This window comes from Crinia signifera, chromosome 9, assembly GCF_055691185.1.
Source record: "Crinia signifera chromosome 9, ASM5569118v1, whole genome shotgun sequence".
Taxonomy (NCBI): domain Eukaryota; kingdom Metazoa; phylum Chordata; class Amphibia; order Anura; family Myobatrachidae; genus Crinia; species Crinia signifera.
The window spans coordinates 14,708,598-14,730,590 of record NC_139225.1 but is presented as its reverse complement, the minus strand read 5'-3'; the positions used below and the strand labels follow the sequence as shown (position 1 = coordinate 14,730,590).

The window sequence follows — 21,993 nt, the reverse complement described above, 5'->3', positions numbered from 1 at the left end:
TGCTGCGTTCACCGGAGCGATGATACAGGTGTCGGCAGACGTGCTGTATCGGCGAAGCCCCATCCTTTACCTGTGATTTCACAGCTCAGCCGTCCGTCTACCTGACACCCTACTGACATGATCATTTTCATTTCCAGGCTACAGGCATTGGCACGCCGACCTGCGCCCGGATGACACCCCCTTGGAGGCGGGGCTAGGCTTTACCTGCAAGCTGAAGTCTAACACCCCATTCCTGGGGCGGGAAGCGCTGGAGAAGCAGAAGGCCAACGGCGTCCGGAAGCGTCTCGTGGGATTTACGATTGATGAGTGAGTCTTGTAATCGCGGCCGTGGGCATCTGGAATGAGCAGGATGAGTTTCCTGTAGAGGTGTGAGGTCATCTGGGCCCTGCTCTGTGCTGTTGGGAGACCCTGCTCCTTCTGTTACCTACCAGCGGCTGTTATCCCAGTGGTGGCTGGTCCTGGCGCTGCCAGTCAACAGTGCAGATGGTATAAATTGCAGCTGATTCCTCTCTTCCACAGGAAGGTGCCCCTGTTCGGGCTGGAAGCCGTATGGAGGAATGGCGAGGCTGTGGGACACATACGGAGGGCAGACTTTGGGTTTGCCATTAATAAAACCATTGCCTACGGCTATATCAGAGACCCCAGCGGAGGCCCGGTGGGTACACAAAGGTTTTATATTCATGCTAATGCCATATAAGGGACTTACAGTATGTGCTAAACTGACCAATCAGATGTCTCCTCTCTAACATTGGATGCCAGCTGGACTGTGTGAGCAGATACCACATTGGTGATATGACACGTTGCTGCTGCCAGTGTGGTCAGTCGCTATGGGTTACCGCATATTCACACTTAAATAGTCCTGCTTTTCAGGGGCAAAATGTGGTCTTGTCTACAAAGGAGACACTTTGGTCACATAGGGGGACGTGGCTGATATGTGCAGTTGGGGGAGGGGGGGGGTTATAATGGGATGTTTTATGTTAAATACTTCTGGTCTGATTCTGCGTTGCACAAGTCACGTGATGCAGCGAACGCTTTAGCGTCTTTTGCCGTAGTCGTGTCTGTGATTTTATACGCTACTGCTGGTATCAGCCCCTCCCCTCGCATACACGTGTGCATGTGTCCTGCGTCACATTGTGGCTGGCATTGTACATGGTTATACATGTGAGTTCTGCAGCACCAGCAGAGCTTACACTCTATATTCCCCATCACATGGTCACACACATATACCGCAGCGCTGTACAGAGAGTACGTCAGTCACACCAGTCCCTGCACCAGCAGAGCTTACACTCTATATTCCCCATCACATGGACACACACATATACCTCAGCGCTGTACAGAGAGTATGTCAGTCACACCAGTCCCTGCACCAGCAGAGCTCACACTTTATATTCCCCATCACATGGACACTCACATATACCGCAGCGCTGTACAGAGTACATCAGTCACACCGGTCCCTGCACCAGCAGAGCTTACACTCTATATTCTCCATCACATGGACACACACATATACTGCAGCGCTGTACAGAGAGTATGTCAGTCACACCGGTCCCTGAACCAGCAGAGCTTACACTCTATATTCCCCATCACATGGACACACACATATACCGCAGCGCTGTACAGAGTACATCAGTCACACCGGTCCCTGCACCAGCAGAGCTTACACTCTATATTCCCCATCACATGGACACACACATATACCGCAGCGCTGTACAGAGCGTACGTCAGTCACACCGGTCCCTGCACCAGCAGAGCTTACACTCTATATTGCCCATCACATGGACACACACATATACCGCAGCGCTGTACAGAGAGTACGTCATTCACACCGGTCCCTGCACCAGCAGAGCTTACACTCTATATTCTCCATCACATGGACACACACATATACCGCAGCGCTGTACAGAGAGTACGTCAGTGACACCGGTCCCTGCACCAGCAGAGCTTACACTCTATATTCCCCATCACATGGGCACACACATATACCGCAGCGCTGTACAGAGTACGTCAGTCACACCGGTCCCTGCACCAGCAGAGCTTACACTCTATATTCTCCATCACATGGGCACACACATATACCGCAGCGCTGTACAGAGAGTATGTCAGTCACACCAGTCCCTGCACCAGCAGAGCTTACACTCTATATTCCCCATCACATGGGCACACACATATACCGCAGCGCTGTACAGAGAGTATGTCAGTCACACCGGTCCCTGCACCAGCAGAGCTTACACTCTATATTCCCCATCACATGGGCACACACATATACCGCATCACTGTACAGAATACGTCAGTCACACCGGTCCCTGCACCAGCAGAGCTTACACTCTATATTCCCCATCACATGGTCACACACATATACCGCAGCGCTGTACAGAGTACATCAGTCACACCAGTCCCTGCACCAGCAGAGCTTACACTCTATATTCCCCATCACATGGGCACACACATATACCGCAGCGCTGTACAGAGAGTATGCCAGTCACACCGGTCCCTGCACCAGCAGAGCTTGCACTCTATATCCCTCATCACATGGTCACACACATATACCGTAGCGCTGTACAGAGTACATCAGTCACACCGGTCCCTGCACCAGCAGAGCTTACACTCTATATTCCCCATCACATGGACACACACATATACCGCAGCGCTGTACAGAGAGTACGTCAGTCACACCGGTCCCTGCACCAGCAGAGCTTACACTCTATATTCCCCATCACATGGTCACACACATATACCGCAGCGCTGTACAGAGAGTACGTCAGTCACACCGGTCCCTGCACCAGCAGAGCTTACACTCTATATTCCCCATCACATGGACACACACATATACCGCAGCGCTGTACAGAGAGTACGTCAGTCACACCGGTCCCTGCACCAGCAGAGCTTACACTCTATATTCCCCATCACATGGACACACACATATACCGCAGCGCTGTACAGAGTACGTCAGTCACACCGGTCCCTGCACCAGCAGAGCTTACACTCTATATTCCCCATCACATGGGGAACCACACATATACCGCAGCGCTGTACAGAGTACATCAGTCACACCGGTCCCTGCACCAGCAGAGCTTACACTCTATGTAATGCGTGCGCACAGCGCCTATAACTGCACATTACACGCTATGTTTTCCTCTATACGAGCAGATCAGTGACGTCAGCCACAGAGTCTATTTATAATGTAAAGTACAACACAATATGCCAGATACTGAACCACTCTTTAACTCTCTATTTTTGGCTGTGGCATCGGGGGCTGGCGGAGTGATTGGCACAGAGACAACAGAAGAGCGGGAGATGTTGGTACAGAGAGAGAGGATTTTGTTTCCTGAGTTGCGTCTTTAATGTGGGAAGGAACCGGCATTAATTGATGTATTTATCCCAGCACCTCATGTAACACTATGTAGGTGTTTATGAAGCTGTGTGATAGTCAGGGCCCGGATCATTAGCACGGTATTAGGCAGGTGAGAGCAGGCTGCCAAGTCAACTGTTAATGTAGTTACCGGGGGCAACAGCCTTATTGTGTTCATCTGCACACGCACTCTGCACCAGTCGATAAACCGCTCTCTGCACCAAGCACTTGGTACGCCAATCGTTCTCTGTGCCAAGCGCTCACTGCGCCAATCGCTCTCCACACCAATCCCTCACTACGCCATTTCCTCTCTGCGCTAATCACTCTACACCAAATGCCCTCTACATCAATCGCTCCCTACATTAATCACTCGCTGCTGATCGCTCTCTATGCCAAATGCTGTCTGCCCCAAACGTCCTCTCATTCGTCTGTCCGAAGCTTTCATGCCGTTAGGGTTTGTCTATGAGTGGCAGTTAGGTAGAACCCACTGACGTAGACTGCATTTATATACCAGCCCGATGCTGCCCCCTAGATGTTGCTGCCCTAGTGTGCTGCCTTATACCCAGGCCTCAGGTGTGAGGGGCTGTATCTGATCTGTACTAGTTGTATGGAGTATGGTCTAGAGATAGTCTAAGTAAGAGACGGAAAAGCAAATAAGGGCGGAGGGTCCTGCTGGTGAGAGCTTACATTCTATAGGGGAGGGTCAGACAGACAGGGCTGACACAGGTGGGGTAGACAGTAAGCGTGGAGCAGAGATTTAGGATGAGGGTTGGCTGGGTGTGAGGAAGAAGTGGGCCTTAAAGGCTTGTGTGAAGTTCTGTAGAGAGGTGGAGAGTCTGATGGGGTGAGGTAGAGAGTTCCAGAGGTAGGGAGCAGCACGTGCATCTTGGAGGTAGGAGTGGGAGGAGGTAATAAGTCAGCATGTCCTGTATAAGGAGCCGCGTAATACGTGCGCTGTGTATGAATAATGATGACGACACACAACACTCATCCTCATTCTGCACATTCCCGGCATCAATCAGGAAAACGCTGCGATTTCTATTCTGTTCCACTGGATTCACCGCAATCCTCACGTTCCAAATGATATCGGTGAAGTGGCGGAAAACAGGGTCTCCGGCCATGTGGCTGCCACAAGAGCCTGTGGCCCTATTAACCTCGATGTTATAGTACATCAAATAAATTGGTTCAATACACAAGTATTGATCAGCGCATGGGCTCTGGAAGCTGCTGAAGTCGCTCCCCTATTACGTGCAATGACCCAGTAAGGCAGCGGAAGGGGCTCGTTGATCCCTACTGAGCCGCGGCGCTCGCTGTCACTTATCAATACGATGAATAAGACACCGGCTTATCCCATTCTGCGCCAGCTGCTTTATGTCTCACTCATTAGCTAACGAGTTCTTTTACAACCTGCCTCCAGCTGGCGGCTTCCTCGGGAGAACATTAAACCTCGCTGACGCTTTACTGGTGGTCGGGCCTCGTAAAACGTAGCCGGATAATCGGGGTGAGGGGCAACACTGCTAAATGCTGACGGTATGCCGGCACAATCATCTGTCTGCAGAGCTTTCTGCCGACGCCGCTCTCCTTAAATCTACCAGAAAAAACCCATTTGTACAGATAGAGGGAGAATAATGCGGCGCTGTCACATCGGATCAGTCTCGCCGGCACTCGCAGCTCTCTCGCTGCCTGGCAGAGGGTACGTCCGCCTGTCTACAGTGGCTCAGTACGCTCCAAACTGGAATCCAAAGTGCATAGGTCACCGGGAAGAAATGACAATATTCTTATTGCTAATACACTGTATATACAGTAGCAGCCTTATCTCTGTATATGTGTGTGTGTGTGTGTGTGTGTGTGTGTGTGTGGTGCTGTCTGTATGACCACACTTCCATACACGGCACAGGTAACCGGCGCAGCATAGTACAGTATTACTCCTCAGGCCTCTGCCCCAAAGAGCTTGCAATTGAGTTTTACTAGAAGGGAACCAGGTACAATGACATGTCCAAATGTACAAAACACACATTCCTTCTCTTCCTATCCTATCTACTTGTGAGCTGGATATTGTAGCTGACCTGTATCACCATTGCACAGTTCCCTATGCTCCCTACTCTCCCCCGTCACTGCAGTAGGGTTATGGCGCTGACACATACCTTGTTGCAGTATCCCGGGGAGCTGGGGGGATCCCCAACCCTACAGCAGCCGTATACATAGTGCAACATTAGGTGCAAGTGCAAGTTCCCTATCCCCATAGGTACAAGTGCCCTATCCCCAGTGTCTTTGTCCCAGTGCCCTCCACTAGTCCAGAGCCGCCCCACCCGCCATAACTTGTATGGACCAGGGCATTGTCTTTCCCCAGTGCCATCTGCTAGTGCCCGATCTTATCCAGTGCCACCCCACCCGCCATAACTTGTGTGGACCAGGGCAGTGCCCTCTGCTAGTGCCCCGATCCCATCCAGTGGCACCCCACCCACCATAACTTGTGTGGACCAGGGCAGTGCCCTCTGCTAGTGCCCCGATCCCATCCAGTTCCACCCCACCCACCATAACTTGTGTGGACCAGGGCAGTGTCTTTCCCCAGTGCCCTCTGCTAGTGCCCCGATACCATCCAGTGCCATCCCACCCACCATAACTTGTGTGGAGCAGGGATCACAATCAAGCAGACCGCTATGGGGCATGCTGGGAACTGTTGTCCCCTTGTGCACATGATCGTCCCTCTTACATTTACACTGACCGGTCGCTGCTGCATCGTCCGGGGTCACCAGTGTGGGGCCATGATCCGGCCCTCTGCCGCCAGGAGACCCCTAACCTTTGGTAATCATTTGTCAACTGTCTCATCAGTGATTGGGGAACAGATCTGGGCACCCAGTATGATTGATCCTGGTGTTATCCGCCTGACCCTCACCTTGTTGTCTCTCCATAGGTCACCCCGGATTATGTGCGCAGTGGGAAATACACCCTGGAGAGGATGGGCGTGTTGTACCCCGCTGAAGCCCACCTAAAGTCCCCATTTGACCCTAATAACAACCGAGTAAAGGGAATTTACTGAAATGACCCCTAGACGGACCCTGGTCACAGTAGCGGTCGCCATTAATTAGCGTTCCCATGGCTGGAGGATTATTGTAGTGCTAGTAGCTGCTCTGTATTGTATCTGTAACTATATTCAGCTTACGCTGAGTCATGTGGTGTATACCGGGGCGACCTGGAAGTGTATCACGGTGGATGAATATGGACTTTCACATCATGATTCCTGATTGGCAGAAAGGACTGAACAGCCCAACGTAACAGGGACCTCGTTATACAAGGAAGCCTGGATTATACACAGGAAGTCACTCACAGCGTTTCAGGCTTTCTATGTAGAGTGTACTGTGTGGACTGGTCAAACAAAGGGTTGGAGCTAATGATGTCACAGCAGCTGAAGTGACTGCAAACTGAGCTTTTTGTATTTTTATGAGGTCTTGCTTGAATCCTAATCATGGAAGAAGGGTTTCTACTGCGGTGTACGGGACTAATAAGTGACTTCTGCAGTTTGCAGGCCTTAACAGTGGCTGTAATTGTCAATTACTTGTAATATAAAGCAATAAATAGGTTCAATCTACCCATATGTGCTCAATGTCATATGTGCTCAAATGTCAGACTGGCCCCCCATGATTCCGTCATAGTGTAGTGTGCGCCGCTGCTTCATAGCACTCACACCACATAACAGAGGTGCTACAAGATCATACTCTGGATAATTCTATAGTGCAGCCGGATTGTTCTGGAAGGGGGGGTTAGCTGCACACCACAAACACACATTGCAGGTGGGCACATTGTTCAAGCACTGCGGGGGCTGATATACCGGGACTGCGTCGTGATTGTGACATTGAGCATTACCTGCATCAAGCTGTCGTATTGTGTAATGTGATGGGGGGTGCGGCAGGCAACGCTACCTAACAAAGGCACCGAATATAGGGCCTGGGGCCCCCGTCATAATGCAGCACAAAGAGGAAGAAACCGTTCTGGGGTTCTAAGCTATAACTGGAGCAGCCGCTGCTGTCTGTACCGGCTGCGCCGGCGCTCCGCAAAGGCCTCATTCACACCGCAATATCCCTTGTATCCGGCTTTCCAGTCAGCAAATCATCGTCCTAAAGGGATTCGGGCAACAAAAATGTAGAATTTCGGGCTAAACATACAAAAAAAGGATAAGAAGAAACAAAGAACGAGTCGGTTAATTAAAGCTGTATTTCTTGCTGCACTGACGACGGCGCCATTAGCTTCTGTGCCGCTTCCTGCCCTATTGACGGCTGATCCAGGCGAGGGGAATCTCTGACCGCAATGAATAATGCTGGGAATGACAATTGGTGTAAATTCCCCCCAGTGACGCCCATGAATCATTGCCTGGAGTGTGACGTTTGCCTCAATGCACGTTAAAAAATCAGCCTATGTTTTTATTAGCAGTGGGCCTCATTCACACTTGTGCGCTCAGTGAATGGGTCTTGCGATTTTTATCACCCTTATCATATTGGAGCAGAGCATCTCCACCTGAGGTATAACTGGGTGCAAACTTGGCTTTCGCTTGTTGGCTGTGAAGTGTGAGTCGTCATGGGCGTAGGGGTACACCCTACTATATCCCATATAGGAGACAGGTCCATTTAGGACATATGGTATAAGGGAACCTGCTGGCATCCCAATCCCCACAAGGGCTCCTATTAGGGACAGCAGGGTGTCCTCCGACATCCATCGACACCCACACTATAGACTGTGTCGACACTAGCCCCAGTGGAGCACCCACTAAAGATTGTATCTTCAATAAAAATTCCTAATTTTATCAATTATCCATCCTGACTGTTATTTGAACACTCAAGTGACCCATCCAACACATCTCCGACTCCTAAACACCCCAAACCCCCCCCCTCCAAATTTTCTTTCCCCCATCCCATCTCCTATTTTCCCACCTCTTCCCCCCCCCCCCCTCCCCCAACTGACTCACACCACAAACAACTACAGAGTGCACTATCCATCTACCCATTAAAACTATACGTAAAGGGTTCTGGACAAACCTTAGGATAAGCAGCACCACGCACATAGATCAGGTAGAGCGCAATATACCCTACTTTTTGATTTATCTGTATACTGAAGGCAAGAAATGGGTCAACGTCCTCCATAATAAGGACAGAAATGCGTCACTACATCTGTATAATGACAAGAACAGAAACGCATCACTGCAACTGTATAATGACATGGACAGAAATGCGTCACTACATCTGTATAATGACATGGACAGAAACGCATCACTGCAACTGTATAATGACATGGACAGAAATGCGTCACTACATCTGTATAATGACAAGAACAGAAACGCATCACTGCAACTGTATAATGACATGGACAGAAATGCGTCACTACATCTGTATAATGACATGGACAGAAACGCATCACTGCAACTGTATAATGACATGGACAGAAATGCGTCACTACATCTGTATAATGACAACAGAAATGCGTCACTACATCTGTATAATGACATGGACAGAAACGCGTCACTACATCTGTATAATGACATGGACAGAAACGCGTCACTACATCTGTATAATGACATGGACAGAAACGCGTCACTACATCTGTATAATGACATGGACAGAAACGCGTCACTACATCTGTATAATGACATGGACAGAAACGCGTCACTGCATCTGTATAATGACAAGGACAGAAACGCATCACAGCAACTGTATAATGACATGGACAGAAACGCGTCACTACAGCTGTATAATGACAAGGACAGAAACGCGTCACTACAGCTGTATACTGACAAGGAAAGAAACGCGTCACTACATCTGTATAATGACATGGACAGAAACGCGTCACTAATCTGTATAATGACATGGACAGAAACGCGTCACTACATCTGTATAATGACAAGGACAGAAACGCGTCACTACATCTGTATAATGACAAGGACAGAAACGCGTCACTACATCTGTATAATGACAAGGACAGAAACGCGTCACTACATCTGTATAATGACAAGGACAGAAACGCGTCACTACATCTGTATAATGACAAGGACAGAAACGCGTCACTACATCTGTATAATGACATGGACAGAAACGCGTCACTACATCTGTATAATGACAAGGACAGAAACGCGTCACTACATCTGTATAATGACATGGACAGAAACACGTCAGTGTTATATGATTTAATTATTTTATTATGTTGGGAAGAGCTGAATTACACAGGGCATTCCCAGACCCTGACATATTTCAGACTGCAGTATACTCATTTAATACATGTGTGATATCTTGGCTGAAATATGGTTAGAAACAAATTCCTACTTATCAGAAACATTCACAGTCCTTTACCAATCTTCAGAGGTAAAAGGGGTTTCCTACTAAAGCAAGCACAGAAGTGCAAGGGTCCAGATGGTGGATAGGAGGCAGCGGGTGTCTGCAGGCCACAGATTGCATGAGCCCAACAGTCCTGCAGCTTTCTGGTTGGTTGTTTCCCTGTATGGAGGCATCGCACAATCACTTATCCCCCACAGTCCTCTGCTTCAAATGTCAAGAAAGGCCGGCCCCGCGGGGGGCGTGCCCTGCTCTGGTGGGCAACTTGTGTCCCTCGGGGGCAAGGCCTCTGTGATCTGTGGTAGCGGCTGCTTCTCCCACTCGCCCTGGAAAACAAAATATGACCCTGTTAGGGTGGTCCCAATGTGGGGGAGCTCAGTATGTCCGAGTCCACTAATAGCCTTAATTGGGGGCAATAGGGTGTGTTATACCCGCTGCTAAAAGCGTTATGTAGTGCTATCATGGTGTGGCTCCTGTGCGGTACGGCCCCTGTGTAGTGCTGCTCCTACATGGTGTGGCCCCTGTGTGGTGCACCCCCCATGTAGTGCAGCTCCTACATGGTATAGCCCCTGCATGGTGCGGCCCCCATATAATGTGGCACCTACATGGTGTGGCCCCTGCATGGTGCGGCCCCCGTATAATGTGGCACCTACATGGTGTGGCCCCTGCATGGTGCAGCCCCTGGGTAGTGCAGCTTCTATATGGTGTGGCCCCCGTGTAATGCAGCTCCTACATGGTGTGGCCCCTGCATGGTGCAGCCCCTGTGTAGTGCAGCTCCTACATTGTCTGGCCCCTGCCTAGTGCAGCTCCTTCATGGTGTGGTGCGGCCCCTGCACATTCTTAAATTTTAAAGCATTGGAGAGTTTTGCAGACATGGAGCCAGATGTACTAAGCGTCAAATAGTGATAAAGTGGAGAGTGATAAACAACCAGCCAATCAGCTCCTACCTGTCATCTGTCAGCCCCAGTCTGTAGCATGGCAGTTAGGAGCTGGCAGGTAGTTTATCACTCTCCACTTTATCACTTTATGAAGCTTAGTACATCTGATCTCCGCAGGGGCCCTATGAGGAGCTCGGAATGAGAACCACTGAGGACAATTAGTAGTTTTCCATCTGCCACGACAAAGTAGAACTCTCTGTAATTACAGCCGCGGACCTCTGATCCCGTCATCCCTGTATATATATAATATGTGGCATTGTTCCGGGTCACTCGCCCCGTGCTACCACAGCGGCGGAGCGGAGATAATCTATCTATAGGCCTCGTTCTCTTCTGCTCCGTGCAGCATGAAATCTGCCATTCATTTCCCGGGAACACCTTCCCGCCGAGCAGCCGAGAGATGAAATCACTCGACTATTCTCTCCGGCAGCTCAGGGATTCCGCCCCCTCCGCAGCGCAGCAGCCACAGAACTTGTGTTTATTTCCTCTCACTTGCCGCGTGGGTGAGAGGCGCATTAGTACTGTTTATCCGAAAAAGATTACTTGTTCCTTCCCCGTGAGAAAACAGATCACCCAGCACTGAGAGCAAACAAAGCCGCGTTCCCGAGCGCAGTACAGGGAATTACAGGTTTCTGTGTCTCACGGCCGGGAAGACTGGGGCTCGGCCCTTCTGTGTGCCATTTGTATTCGGCAGAGCACCTGCGGAGAGCGTGGGCCGCAAGTTGTGGCTTATGCAACCCCTGCATGACAATGGGAAAGGGGGGGGGGTGCAGGTGGAGCAGCCTTTGCTGTACTGATGGGTTTCCATTGCTTGTTTTTGTACAGCACTTAAAACGTTCCGTCTGCGATGCGTGCAATACAAGCCGCTGCACCTGTAGGACTACAGGGAACATTTACATATAGGGACTGATTCAGCATGGCGAGCAGTCACCAGGGCGGCACAAGCAAGAGGCGCAGAAAGGAATCTAGTCTCCGCATTAGGGATATACAGGGGTGACCGATCACCGTGAGGTAATGGCATCACCATACAGCTGCAATGATACTCGTATACATCTACATCAGCCACCACCTCAGCTCTCCCATGGGGGTTATTCTGGTCCGTAGCACGGATGTATGTGCTTGTCATGGGTCACTTCTGCACATGTGCATACACCCAAGGCTGCGGCATGGGCGTTCCCATGTATAGCTGGGAGTTCCCATGGTAATCGGTCGGTGATGGGGGCGGACAGCTGACATCACCAGATGCCCGCCCACTTCCTCCCAAGGGTGCACGCATATCTAAGTGGCCTGAGAGTCACTTAGGAATGTGTGCACGTTCCACATCATTCCATGGTCGGCGACCATGGAATGATGTGGGCCCTGCCAGCGAACACACGCTGCAAGCCTTGCCAATCAACCAGAATAACCCCCTATATTCGCAGCGCGCACCACAAAGCGGGTACTGCACAAAGTAGAGCACAGCGGAACATCACACACAACCCAGCGGGATCTGAATGACCCTCCGAGGTGGTTTCATACATCGGGGTGACGCCACTGCTTGGTAACAGACCGGAGACCCTCCGAATGTGTGATGTATTAGTACAGTATCTCCTCCTGCCTCCATGCTCCCCGCGGTCTGCCATTCTCGGGGTGCAGGGATGTGGAAGCCCAGATATGCACACCCAAACGGGGCAACACTGGAATTGCTCTGCCAGGCACCATCTAGTGCAGGCACATCCAAACTATGGCCTCCCAGCTGTTGTGACACTACAAGTCCCATCATGCCTTGCCACAGTTTTGCGATTATGGAGTACTAAAACTAAGGGGATCATTCGTCAGACTGCATTTAGGTCTACAGTCATTAGGTCGACCCCACTAGGTCAACTGGCAGGAAGGTCGACCTGACTTAAGGTCGACATGGGCCAAGGTCGACATGATTTAAGGTCGAATTTGCATAAAGGTCGACATGAGGAAGGTCGACTGGTCATAAGGTCGACATGGGTTTTTCACTGTTTTTTGATCCGAATGTCGACAGTCGACATGGACACAGTTGGCAATGAGAATCGGACCCTCGCATCGCTCGCTTCGCTCGCGATGCTTCGGGCACGGTGCCTCGCTGCGCTCGGCACACTATTTTATTCTCCCACCACGCCCTAGTGGATGGTAGGGCATGAAATACCGCCTGTCGGCACATGTCGGCTCAAAAAACAGTGAAAAACCCATGTCGACCTTATGACCAGTCGACCTTCCTCATGTCGACCTTTATGCAAATTCGACCTTAAGTCATGTCGACCTTGGCCCATGTCGACCTTAAGTCAGGTCGACCTTCCTGCCAGTCGACCTAGTGGGGTCGACCTAATGACTGTAGACCTAAGTTCATTCTAATAGATGACCGCATCCCAAACTAAGGCAAGGCATGCTGGTATGTGTAGTTTCACAACAGCTGGAGGGCCATAGTTTGGACATGAATGGCCTAGGACAAGGGGCTGCTGAGCTTACGGCATGCTGGGATGTGTAGTTTCACAACAGCTGGAGGGCCATAGTTTGGACATGAATGGCCTCGGACAAGGGGCTGCTGATCTTACACTCATATATACGTAACATAAGTAACGCCTTACCCTATGTGTACGTTCTGTGCTCTTCTATATAGCTGGAGCCAATCCATCTCTCTGGTTCTATTCTTCTCATGGTAAGCAATGACAGCTATTGCTTGGGCTTTACCACTTTATGTTACAGGCTACAACATGGCTGCGGCCTGAGAACCTGGTCTAGTGGCCACCAGCAGGCACAACACTTGAACTCCCCCTTTAGAGGTGAGGTGAGTAGGCTGCTGGGATTATTTTGCATGTATAAATCATGTGCGGTGGTCTCCCTTGTGCGCAGATGATGTCACACAGTGTAAGGGGCAGATGTAACAAAATGCACTGATTGGTTGGGGCATAAGTTAAATCCTCCCCATATTTAATATCTGCCCCAGTGACCATGGGGTAACCTCTGCAGCTTTATATGATGCCCCTGGGTACCCAGAAGGCTGATGGCAGCGCCTGGTCCATGCCGCAGACACTCACCGGGAAACGCACGGCGGAGGATTTGTTGCAGTGCATGGAGATTGGGGAAAAGCCGTACATGGAGTCCAGGACCTCGCTGGTGAAGGAATTCCATGGGACATCGCCAAACTGCTCAGTGACCGCCGCCTGGGGACACGTGCACACCTCGTCCCCGCTGAACCTATGGGGGAACAGACATTACACAGTGCCTGTAGTGCCACAAACATATATATATTACCAGAGACGGGGTGTCCTGTAATGGGGGGATGCATCAGGCAGAACTAACTACACCCTTCTCTACTTATTAATCTAATGTAATGCCACAATGGCGTAATATACTACGCACACACCGGGGCTGATTCTGAGGTGGGAACGAGAAACACACAATGCTGCAATACAATATAGGGCACACACTGGGCATGCAGGGTAAATACCGGCCGCTTTAGCATGTAGCCCACATCTAACTCTCTGCACATGTTACATCTGCCCCCCTGCAGCGCAGCATGGTGGTACAACAGTGCTAAGTTACTGGCTCTGAGCTAGGACACGCCCCTCCCACACACAACTCTCTGCACATGTTACATCTGCCCCCTGAGCACAGCATGGTGTTACACGCCCATACCACACACCACTATCTGCACATGTTACATCCATACCTCCCAGGATCTGAACATGGAGATACTCATCTGTTGTCCTAGTAACCCCACATCTGACCTTCGTCTTACATGCTCCCCCCCCCCTCCCTCTCGTCACCGCTGCCACTCCCCCTGTCCCGCACCTGTTCACCAGGTTGAAGTACTTTCTCAGGTATCCCGGATCCACGTGGCTCTTGCACAGCTCCAGCTCGGTACGGGGGTAATAGTGTATATAGTTCACGCACATCTCATCTGTGATGCTGAATCCTCCCTGCAGACAGTAGAGGGCGACAGGGAAGTCCCAGGGGCATTTACCGTGGTGAGGCAAAGGAATAACATGTATATAAATCACTGTGCAGTCTATAACAAGAATGTGGGGGTTGCTATTTTCCCTTGGTTTGTTTCTTCAGGCTGCTATTAATAATTATTAATGTTGGACAGAGTCCTATGGTTACCATGGCAGCCACAGTCACATGGAACATGAGAGAAGATAATTTAACTTGCTTTTTTAAAGAAAGAAACAGAGAAGCTTCCACGTGGCATTGCCGTGTTACCGTTACCTGGATCTTACTATGTATCAATATACAGTATGTCTGCATAACATTTTATCAATCAGCAGAGGTCAGAGGGCGCTCAGCGACAGCAGCAATAATCCAGCAGTGCGTCAGCCAGCGCTAGCTCTACGCCCGGTGAAAGGATGCAGTCTCTTACCACTGTTACTCTGCTCCTGTCCTCTGTGTTATATGAGCATCTGGTTATCAGCAGGTCCCCCTGGAAGTCCAAGCAGAGAAAACGTTTAGGAGATTAGGGTCACCTGCAGGCATGCCTGCAGCAGGGTGTCCCCCATTCCCAGCACTGATATATGTGGCTTCATTCTGTGCTTTACAACTGTATTCAACTAGAGAAACATTACTGGCAAAAAATTCTACCCTAACTCACAGCTCACTACAAACAGCAACTGCAGCAGCATGCTATAGATGAGTGCACAGCAGCACAGATAAGAAGACCCTGTGTGATCATGTGCTGCTCCTCTCATGCCTGTCAGAGATTCCCACAAGGAGGGGGAGGGGGGAATGAGAGTCATCAACAGGGACTCCTGAGCAGCTACAAATCACAAGGATTACAGCTAATCCCCATCCTTGCACAAAAACTCCTTAGTGGCACCCCTGGCCCAATCTGCAGGATCCGAGTACAATGCAGGGCAGCAGGAGATTTATGGCTGAAACTGGATCCTCCTGCACGATACAGGAGAATAAGCTACTATGATCCATCTATAACCTTTATAATACAGCACAATGAAGTGGGAAATGTGACATTGCTGTTGTGTGTGACCCTGGGTGCTGATTGCTTTGCCAAACATTACTTTTTTGTGTAATCTATACAAAATGGAAATATAGATGTTGTACTGTTCAATAAAATACTTACATTCGGTCAATAACAAAATGGCTAAAAATGGCTGACCACAACAATATGGCCGACAAAGGCTGACCACGACAAAATGACTGACAGATTCAGGTAAAACTGTGGATATTGTAAATCTGAATTTCACTTACTGGTAAAACTTGCACCGGCTTCTTTAGCATCCGGATCTCCTGCGGGCAGTAACACGAATGTGTCAGTACAGATTACAGTCACGGTACTAGACCTGTCCTTTGGGCAATGTCTACCGGTAGAATAATGTCTCCGATGGCGGCCAGTACATTGATGAGCAGCACCATTCTTCTCTACATAATAGGAGCCGCGAGTATCTAACATGTACCTGAGGCTGCCAAGACTGGTGCTCAGGCAAGAGAGGGGGAGATGTATCAAATATTGGGAAAAGATAAAGTTCCAACCCGGACAGCGGAGGGCTAGGAACCCAGGACCCATCATGCCTTCAAACGGGGGGCAACATGCCAGGTGCCACCCCCATCCCAAAATGCCTTGGTATGTCATTCATGCTGCAGCAAACAGCAAGTGACATAGCAAGACCCCAAACATCATAACAGTAAGTAAACCATCGGGTTATTATCCAGGTGATGAATCGGGCCCTTTCTTATGCGATAAGTATATGACTCATCCGTCACTCCCCCGATCCCGCCGACAATGCATCTTGTGGCCACAGGCAGCCACGTCTTACCTGGAAGTGTGGACTGAAGTGTTTATCTTCATTCACAATTCCGATTTCTCTTCCATCCCGGACTATTGTCGTGGTCACTGTCCGCCCGGTTAAATGTGTGTGTAACTGAGAGGCGAAGATGTGGATCCCGTCCTTGGGGAGAGCCTGCAACAGAAAAGCCAATTGCTATCTACAGTGCTGGGTGGGGAGGTTTGTCGGAGAAACGCGTCGGGTCAGCTTGCTGCATATACTGTATCTATATAGGGCTCTGATTTCACCATGTCTGATGGGGATGCACTATATGTGGTCCCCAGAAGGTGGCAGTGTATCTAACACCCCTCATTACTACAGCACTGGGTGGGGAGGTCTGTCAGAGAAACGCGTCAGTACAGCCTGCTGCATACATCTGTATAGGGCTTTGATTTCACCATGTGGCCAGTAGGGATAATATTATCACCTAGATAATGGGTGTCTGATGGATATGCACCATACAGTATGTGGTCCCCAGAAGGTGGCAGTGTATCTGACACCCCTCATTACTACATCACAGGGTGGGGAGGTCTGTCGGAGAAACGCGTCAGCCAGCCTGCTGCATACATCTATATAGGGCTCTGATTTCACCATGTGGCCAGTAGGGATAATATTATCACCTAGATAATGGGTGTCTGATGGGTACGCACCATATGTGTTCGCCCAGAAGGTGACAGTGTATCCAACACCTCATTACCACCCTACAATACCCCCTGCCTCCCGCAGGGCCGTAAGTTCCTCCCAGTCACCCAGAGGCAAGGTGGAGTTTGGTGCGCAGTGTGACCCATGGCAGAGCATGCTGAGACTTGTGGTGCTACCACGGCTGGGCCGTCACACGTCGGCTAATAGCAGGTTAATTGCGTTTATCACAGACACAAGGTGACTTGTGGCGACTCCGTTCTCATCTCTTATACAATCTTATTCCGCCTTAAACACCTGACTGTAATTATGAGTTTAAACCAGGGAGGAAAAAATATCCCTGAAATGTGTTTTCTCCTCCGCGCCTCAATAATTAATGCATCCAGCTCCATGTAAATGTCTCTTCCGCATGACAGGACAAGGTGGGACGCTGGAGACGACAGGGACGGTTACGGAAGCTGTCTGCCCAGAATATAAGTGTGGGACTAAAGAAAGGCCCAGCACAGCCTGGGTGCCGGGAGCAGGTGAGCGGCACCTCTTCTGTATCTGCAGGTGTAAGTCCCAGTACGATCCGGCGGGATATTAGAGTTAATAGTCTTTTATTCTCCAAGCCGTGGCCCGTTACCCAGGCCCCCAGCAAGGAGGCACTGCATGGAGGCACCGCAGAGTAGGTGGCACTTGGAATCGGGGCTGGCTGGTCCCAGGTGACACTACTATAGCAGGAATTAGTGACACGTCAATGAGGTCTCGCCCGTGGCACCGGCTGCTTTTCCAGCCCCTGTGAATAATTCATGGTTACTTCCAGTTTACCTTGAAAGCCAGACACGGTGTTGCAGTGAGGATGTCACGCTGGTGTCTGAGCCCCCTCCTGTGAGGGGGTGATGATGAGGTTACACGGATGTCACACGGTCTCCCCGGTGCGCCTATTGGGTACCTGGCTCTGGATAAGGGCATCGAGGCATCAGAGGGGTTGTGTAACCAAAGGGAAGGCTGTCCAGGTAGTAGCTCACCCCCCAAGATTAGGACAAGGGTGACTGGAGCCAAAATGTGCGCTGACGGAATTATCACAGGGTGTAAGGACACAAACACACCGAATGCGGCCATTGGTGCATAAGACGTCCCCGTTGGGTTACAGAACCGGCCCACCCCAAACAGCGCAGCGTCCAGTGCTGCAGCTTCTTCAGAAGCCCCACGTGGAGTCTGGATGAGACCAAGGCCAGACATCGCCACGCGTCCTGTTAGGCGGCACAAAACCCCATGCCCCCACAATCGCCACCATATTGGCGCACTACACCATGATAACCAGGTGCAATCCCGCCAAAGGAGGAGCAACTGTAGCAATAAATGGTGCTTTCATTGTACATGTGAATGAGCGTCTGGGGCCTATTTACTAAAACATGGAATATGGTAAAGCCTGAAACGCAGCCATAACATGCAGATACTATAGGCAGCGATGTTTGGGGCTATTTATGTATGCCCACATCACCAGAACCTGGTGCCAGGATAAGCAGCTGTCCACGCAAATCTAAGAAGTGTCACTGTGCGCGCTAATGTTTGTCCCGGGGGTGTCCCTAAGGTCGCACATGCCCCCACATGAGAGCCGGAGGAACAGAGAGATCCTGCAGGGCCCCGTCCATGGGTCAGAGCGAGCTGAGGCCAGCCGATGACAGGCATCGCACCCTGTAAATATAACCGGTACTTGTTTCCTAGCATGGCGCCCATCGCATAGCATACTTACTGGGGTGTGATGCGATGCGATATTCATGCTAAATTAACAGGAGTGCTTGTACAATGAAATATCGCATAGCATTGCATGCCAGCAAATGGCATGCGATGCAATTTTTAATTGTACAAGCACCCTGATGGGTGCTTACAATGTTAAATGCACCCCATTGTCAACGCCACCCCCACTATCAACGCCAACCCGAAGCGTGGCGAGCGCAGCGCACCCGCAAGGGGCGGCGGTATGCGTCCTCCGACCTTTTCATACCCCCACTATGCACGTCGGCATGGAGTTGACTTTATATAGTGTGGCGAGCGCAGCGAGCCACTGAGCCCGAAGCATGGCGAGGGGACGCGGAATACTAGCACGAAGCGTGGCGAGGGGACGCGGAATACTAGCACGAAGCGTGGCGAGCGCAGTGAGCCCCTTGAGGGGATGCGCAATACATGTAAAGTAATCCGTGTCCCCTCCTGGGGCTCGCTGCGCTCACCACGCTTCGGGCTGGATAGTGGGGGTATGAAAATGTCGGAGGACGCGTACCGCCGCCCCTCGCGGGCTCGCTGCGCTCCCCACGCTTCGGGTTGGCGTTGATAGTGAGAGTGGTGTTGCCAATGGGGGTGCATTTAACATTAAAAACACCCATCAGGGTGCTTGTATAATAAAAAATCGGATCGCAAGTACCATATCACCTTTTGGAATTTGGTAAATAGGACAACTGGAACGTGGCGCATACATTGGGGACGGCGGATACGTTGATACATAGGGCGATATATGTGATATAATTGCTTAATAAGTAGTATATTATCGTCATTTAGGGCCTTATTCGAGTTCACTCTTTCTGACAAAATCCTTCTTAGATGGACAAAACCATGTGCACTGCAGGGGGGCAGATGTAACATGTGCAGATAGAAATAGATTTGGTGATTTTTTGGTGATTCTTTGCAGGGTAAATACTGGCTGCTTTATTTTAACACTGCAATATAGAGCTCACTTTGAAGTAAAACCCCACCCAAATCTAATTATCTCTGCACAAGTTACATCTGCCCCCCTGCAGTGCACATGGTTTTGTCCATCTTATGCAGCCCACACACGCATCGATTTAAGAATGCGTTTTGTACTTTTAAAGTACAAAACGCATCGCGCGTACGATTATCGTGTTGTATTAGCGCGGTGTGTGCGACGCGATGCTGTGCTATGCGCGTTCCCAGGGGCTGATTTTAGATGTCCAAAAAAGTATGTGCAGCAGGTACTTTTTAGGACATTATCGCATAGCATCGGGCTCAGCATTATACAGGCATACGAGCCGATGCTATACGATGGTTTTTGTTTTTTTTTTGGAAATAATTACATACAAATTGGTATCAACAACTTTATTGCAGGTTTGAAACATGTGAACTCGAACAAAATAAAGGTCAGAAAAAGCCAGTGAAAAAATGTGCTTAAATCGCACAGCATCGCATCGCAGACAGCAAAATAACCATCACATCGGGTCATGCTTAATTCTGGCAGAAAAATTGTAAAGAACCATTGTACAGCCAAAAACGCATAGCACTGAAATCGGTGCGTGTGTGGGCACCATAAGAAGGATTTTGTCTGAAAGAGTGAACTCGAATAAGGGCCTAAGTGACCATCGTCCTTTCCCGCGAGCGAATAACGGATTGGTGGGATAAGCAGGCCGATGATGTTTCAGCGATCTGCGATTATACAGCGTCAGCGCGTGCCCCTGATAATCGCACTGCTCTATTTTCCCAACCCCAGGGTGTCGCAGAGTAACCCTCTCGCGCACGGATCTGCATCACAGCGCAGCCTGACAGCAACACCTGGCAGCCGATCTGCTGGAACTAAAAGGAAACTAAAATCTATCAAAGGAAACACAAATTGCAGATTAATCACAGCGCCTGGTGCGTGGTGTGTACGGGCCGCAACCATCCACAGTGACAGCAGCATAAATATGCAGCGGCAGGGACGTGTGCGAGCAGGAGGGAGGGTTAACCCTTTGCACGCTGAACTGGATTACCCAGCCCGTAACTAGGATTCATGGGCTGTCTCCTACAGGGGATACACTGCATAATGTGTATGTGTTACTTTGATCCTATAGGCTACGGAGCCACTAATGTCAGCAAGTGACGCTGTCGGCCAGAAAGGGCGACAGACGCCCGCCGTAGCCGCTATTGTCAGTAAGTGAGGCTGGAGCCTGCCGTGTGGCAGTGCCAACGCTGGCACCATGTGCCGCTGCGTCCATGATCGCAGCTGATGGCGTATACCGGCAAAGATGCACCTGTGATTATACCGCCAGTTCCCATTAACTCATAGTTGCCTCCCCTCCTGCATTCTGCAGGAGACTCCCTGACATAGCAGCAATCTCCCTCTCTCCCTCATTAGTCTAGCCATCTCCCTCATGTCACCTAGCCCACATTACACTGTTACATCATGGTTACCTCCCCTCCTGCATTCTGCAGGAGACTCCCTGACATAGCAGCAATCTCCCTCTCTCCCTCATTAGTCTAGCCATCTCCCTCATGTCACCTAGCCCACATTACACTGTTACACCATAGTTACCTCCTCTCCTGCATTCTGGAGACTCCCTGACATAGCAGCAATCTCCCTCTCTCCCTCATTAGTCTAGCAATCTCCCTCATGTCACCTAGCTCACATTACACTGTTACACCATAGTTACCTCCCCTCCTGCATTCTGCAGGAGACTCCCTGACATAGCAGCAATCTCCCTCTCTCCCTCATTAGTCTAGCAATCTCCCTCATGTCACCTAGCTCACATTACACTGTTACATTTTAGGGGAGAAAAGGATTGAGAGATAGATACATTTACATTGAATCATCAGCACCATTTCCCAGCACTTTACTAAGTATAGTAGCTCTTACTAACTGCTTTGGGGCTCATCTGCATTTGGATATAAAGGCCCCCATACACTATACGATTTTGGGACGATTTCATCCGATTTCGGCACTTTGGGCCGATAACCGGATGAAATCGCCCCAAAATCGCAGGTGTGTGATGTATGATCCGATCCGATGCGCGGTCCCGGGCGCATCGGACCGGATCAGGGAGGTCGGACGGTCAGCACATAAGATCATCCGACCTCCCTGTATGCTATGCATATGCCTGCCCACCTGTCAGGCATATGCATGCAGACACCGGGGGGCGGGGGAGCACGGCGGGCAGACACACTGACCTGGCCGGGCAGCTGTGATCAGAAATAGCAGCGCTGCCGCTGCGGGACGG

At 50.3% G+C, this 21,993-nt stretch overlaps 2 protein-coding genes across 6 annotated transcripts in view; one reads left to right on the top strand and one right to left on the bottom strand.

Moving 5' to 3' along the window:
- SARDH (sarcosine dehydrogenase) overlaps positions 1 to 6,938 on the top strand; it is a 74,359-nt gene extending 67,421 nt beyond the window's left edge. For all 3 annotated transcript variants that reach the window (XM_083161117.1, XM_083161116.1, XM_083161115.1), the window contains 3 exons: positions 138 to 306; positions 520 to 655; positions 6,264 to 6,938. In XM_083161117.1, the coding sequence (XP_083017243.1) occupies positions 138 to 306; positions 520 to 655; positions 6,264 to 6,389 (431 nt within the window). In that variant the 3' untranslated portion in view covers positions 6,390 to 6,938. The remainder of the gene's footprint in view (positions 1 to 137; positions 307 to 519; positions 656 to 6,263) is intronic.
- A 2,616-nt stretch (positions 6,939 to 9,554) lies between these two features.
- The window catches only part of DBH (dopamine beta-hydroxylase), a 50,592-nt gene continuing 38,153 nt past the window's right edge, over positions 9,555 to 21,993 (bottom strand). For all 3 annotated transcript variants that reach the window (XM_083161111.1, XM_083161112.1, XM_083161110.1), the window contains exons 7-12: positions 16,382 to 16,525; positions 15,816 to 15,854; positions 14,974 to 15,033; positions 14,406 to 14,533; positions 13,649 to 13,808; positions 9,555 to 9,992 (exon numbers count right to left, since the gene is read on the bottom strand). In XM_083161111.1, coding sequence (XP_083017237.1) covers positions 9,876 to 9,992; positions 13,649 to 13,808; positions 14,406 to 14,533; positions 14,974 to 15,033; positions 15,816 to 15,854; positions 16,382 to 16,525 — 648 coding nt within the window. In that variant the 3' untranslated portion in view covers positions 9,555 to 9,875. The remainder of the gene's footprint in view (positions 9,993 to 13,648; positions 13,809 to 14,405; positions 14,534 to 14,973; positions 15,034 to 15,815; positions 15,855 to 16,381; positions 16,526 to 21,993) is intronic.